The 2,811-nt window shown below is 44.5% G+C and overlaps 1 protein-coding gene across 4 annotated transcripts in view; it reads left to right on the top strand.

Moving 5' to 3' along the window:
• ARMCX3 (armadillo repeat containing X-linked 3) overlaps nt 1-2,494 on the top strand; it is a 4,955-nt gene extending 2,461 nt beyond the window's left edge. For all 4 annotated transcript variants that reach the window (XM_015596220.2, XM_006920686.3, XM_025039048.1 and 1 more), the window contains exons 3-4: nt 168-229; nt 833-2,494. In XM_015596220.2, coding sequence (XP_015451706.1) covers nt 975-2,114 — 1,140 coding nt within the window. In that variant the 5' untranslated portion in view covers nt 168-229; nt 833-974 and the 3' untranslated portion in view covers nt 2,115-2,494. The remainder of the gene's footprint in view (nt 1-167; nt 230-832) is intronic.
• The last annotated feature ends 317 nt before the right edge of the window (nt 2,495-2,811 follow it).

The following is a 2,811-nucleotide window of genomic DNA, read 5'->3' as shown; positions in this document are numbered from 1 at the left end:
GCGCACGCGTGTGTGTGTGTGTGTGTGTGTGTGTGTGTATGTGTCTCGCGGGTGGGGGGATGTGAGTTCGGGAGGATGACAGAAGGGAAACCTATCAGATAGTTTGTTCATAATCTTTCTCTCTCAACAGTACTTAGTCCCCATATTTTCGATCTGTCATCCCGCAGGTCTGCTTTTAGCAGGTGGCACCACCTGAAGCGAGGGAGGAAGTTTCCTTGGATCTGTAGAGGTCGGTGTGGTGGTGGGGCTGCCTGGAATGGGGGAGGGGTTAGAAATCCGCCGCGATTGGACAGGCTCACCCAATTCTACTTTATTCCCCTAACATCCCTCCCATTTCAGGCTAGCGAAGGGGGCAAGCATGTGTATGTTTCGGATGGCATAGCGAGGTTAAAAAAATCCGACAACCTAGATGGTGAATCGGGAAAGGAAAGAATGAACAGTTAATCCGTCAGGCTCTCAGTACTCACCGGCTCTGGTCTCTGCAGATCAGAAGGGTTGTTGGGCGTGGCATACCTTCAGGGGAGGGAGGAAGCAAACTGCTTGTCTGGAAGAGGTTAGTGCAAGGGTGCCACTCCCTGGAAACACCCGAGGTTGGAGTGGCTGAGGCCCCAGAAGAGACAATGGGCTCCATTGCCTTTATCTAGGCTTGAGGAGGGAATGGACTGGGAAGGGTAGGTGGGGGGTGAAATGATGGGGATAGAGAGTTTGTTAACAATCTACATTTTCTACCAAGTACTCATTTATTACTCTCTTATCTTCCTGTGCAACTCCCTGCATGGGGCAATACAAGGAGAAGAGAAACTCAAACCCCATTTCTTTCCTCCACCTCTAGGTTCACCTCCAGTATCAGCTATTGGGACCTTGAAGTGGCTGAAGACATCACTCTCCACAGGCCTGCACCCAGAACCATAGTTCTCCCGTAACCTGAGTGACTAGTCTGTTCCTTGGTCCCTGCTATTGTCAGGGACGATTGCATGGGCTACGCCAGGAAAGTAGGCTGGGTGACTGCGGGACTGGTGATTGGGGCTGGTGCCTGCTATTGCATTTATAGACTGACTCGGGGAAGAAAACAGAACAAAGAGAAAATGGCTCAGGGCGTATCTGGGGATGTGGATGATGTTGGAGGCTGTCCTGGGGCCAGGTACAATGACTGGTCTGATGATGATGATGACAACAGTGAGAACAAGGGTATAGTATGGTACCCACCTTGGGCCCGGATTGGGACTGAGGCCGGGACCAGAGCTAGGGCCAGGGCAAGGGCCAGGGCTACCCGTGCTCGCAGAGCTGTTCAGAAACGGGCTTCCCCCAACTCAGATGATACTATTTTGTCCCCTCAAGAGCTGCAAAAAGTTCTTTGCTTGGTTGAGATGTCTGAAAAACCTTATATTCTTGAAGCAGCTTTAATTGCTCTGGGTAACAACGCTGCTTATGCATTTAACAGAGATATTATTCGTGATCTGGGTGGTCTCCCAATTGTTGCAAAGATTCTCAATACTCGAGATCCCATCGTTAAGGAAAAGGCTTTAATTGTCCTGAATAACCTGAGTGTGAATGCTGAAAATCAACGCAGGCTTAAGATATACATGAATCAAGTGTGTGATGATACGATTACTTCTCGCTTGAACTCATCTGTGCAGCTGGCTGGACTCAGATTGCTTACGAATATGACTGTTACTAATGAGTATCAGCACATGCTTGCTAATTCCATTTCAGACTTTTTTCGTTTATTTTCAGCGGGAAATGAGGAAACCAAATTTCAAGTTTTGAAACTCCTTTTGAATTTGGCTGAAAATCCAGCCATGACTAGAGAACTGCTCAGGGCCCAAGTACCATCTTCACTAGGTTCCCTCTTTAATAGAAAGGAGAACAAAGAAGTTATTCTGAAACTTTTGGTCATATTTGAGAACATAAATGACAATTTTAAGTGGGAAGAAAATGAATCTACTCAGAATCAATTCAGCGAAGGTTCACTTTTTTTCTTTTTAAAAGAATTTCAGGTGTGTGCTGATAAGATTCTGGGGATTGAAAGTCACCATGATTTTCTGGTGAAAGTAAAAGTTGGAAAATTCATGGCCAAACTGGCTGAGTGTATGTTCCCTAAGAGTCAGGAATAACCTTTTGATTTTGTAGGTTAGAAATAACACACATTGTAAACTATTTTTATTCTCTACCTTGTTTATATGGTAAAGGGATCCTTTCAGCTGCCAGTTTCGAGTAATGAATATCATATTGTATCATCAACGCTGATATTTATCTGAATTGGTCTTCAGGCCTAAGCTGGATGAATGAATATCACTACCTGTTCTGAAAGCATGTTTGTTGCTTTTTATTTCATTACCTAGGTTGAAATATTTTTACTACTTCTGCATAAGTGACAGTGAACCAATTGGTCCCAAGTAATCTCCCTCCTGTCACTTGCATTGACTTCATTTTTGTATCATCAATAAAGTTGTGTGTTAATGCTGGGAAGAAAAAGAAAGAAAAAAGAAAGAAACCACCCTTGTCCTTCTGTTTATAATCTATCTATTTGGAGAGATAAGAAACATACGGACGAAATAACTAGGAATATCTGGAGCTTATACTCATTGTCAAATGTGCCTTCTCAGAGCACAGAAGAAATGAAAGCTTCTGCAGGATACAGTAGTCAGCTACAGATTCATGGAAGAAGCGGCCATTTAAAAGGAGTCCTGGACAGGGTAGGTAGTTAAGGCATTCCATGAGATGGGAGTGAGGTTGGTGAGAAAGGCGTGGAGATAGGAACTTTCTTCTTATGACACTGAGGAGACTAGTCTGCTTAGAGTGGAAAGTGTA

Source organism: Pteropus alecto, unplaced genomic scaffold, assembly GCF_000325575.1.
Source record: "Pteropus alecto unplaced genomic scaffold, ASM32557v1 scaffold179, whole genome shotgun sequence".
NCBI classification, from domain to species: Eukaryota; Metazoa; Chordata; class Mammalia; order Chiroptera; family Pteropodidae; genus Pteropus; species Pteropus alecto.
This window is presented reverse-complemented; position numbering and strand designations above follow the sequence as displayed.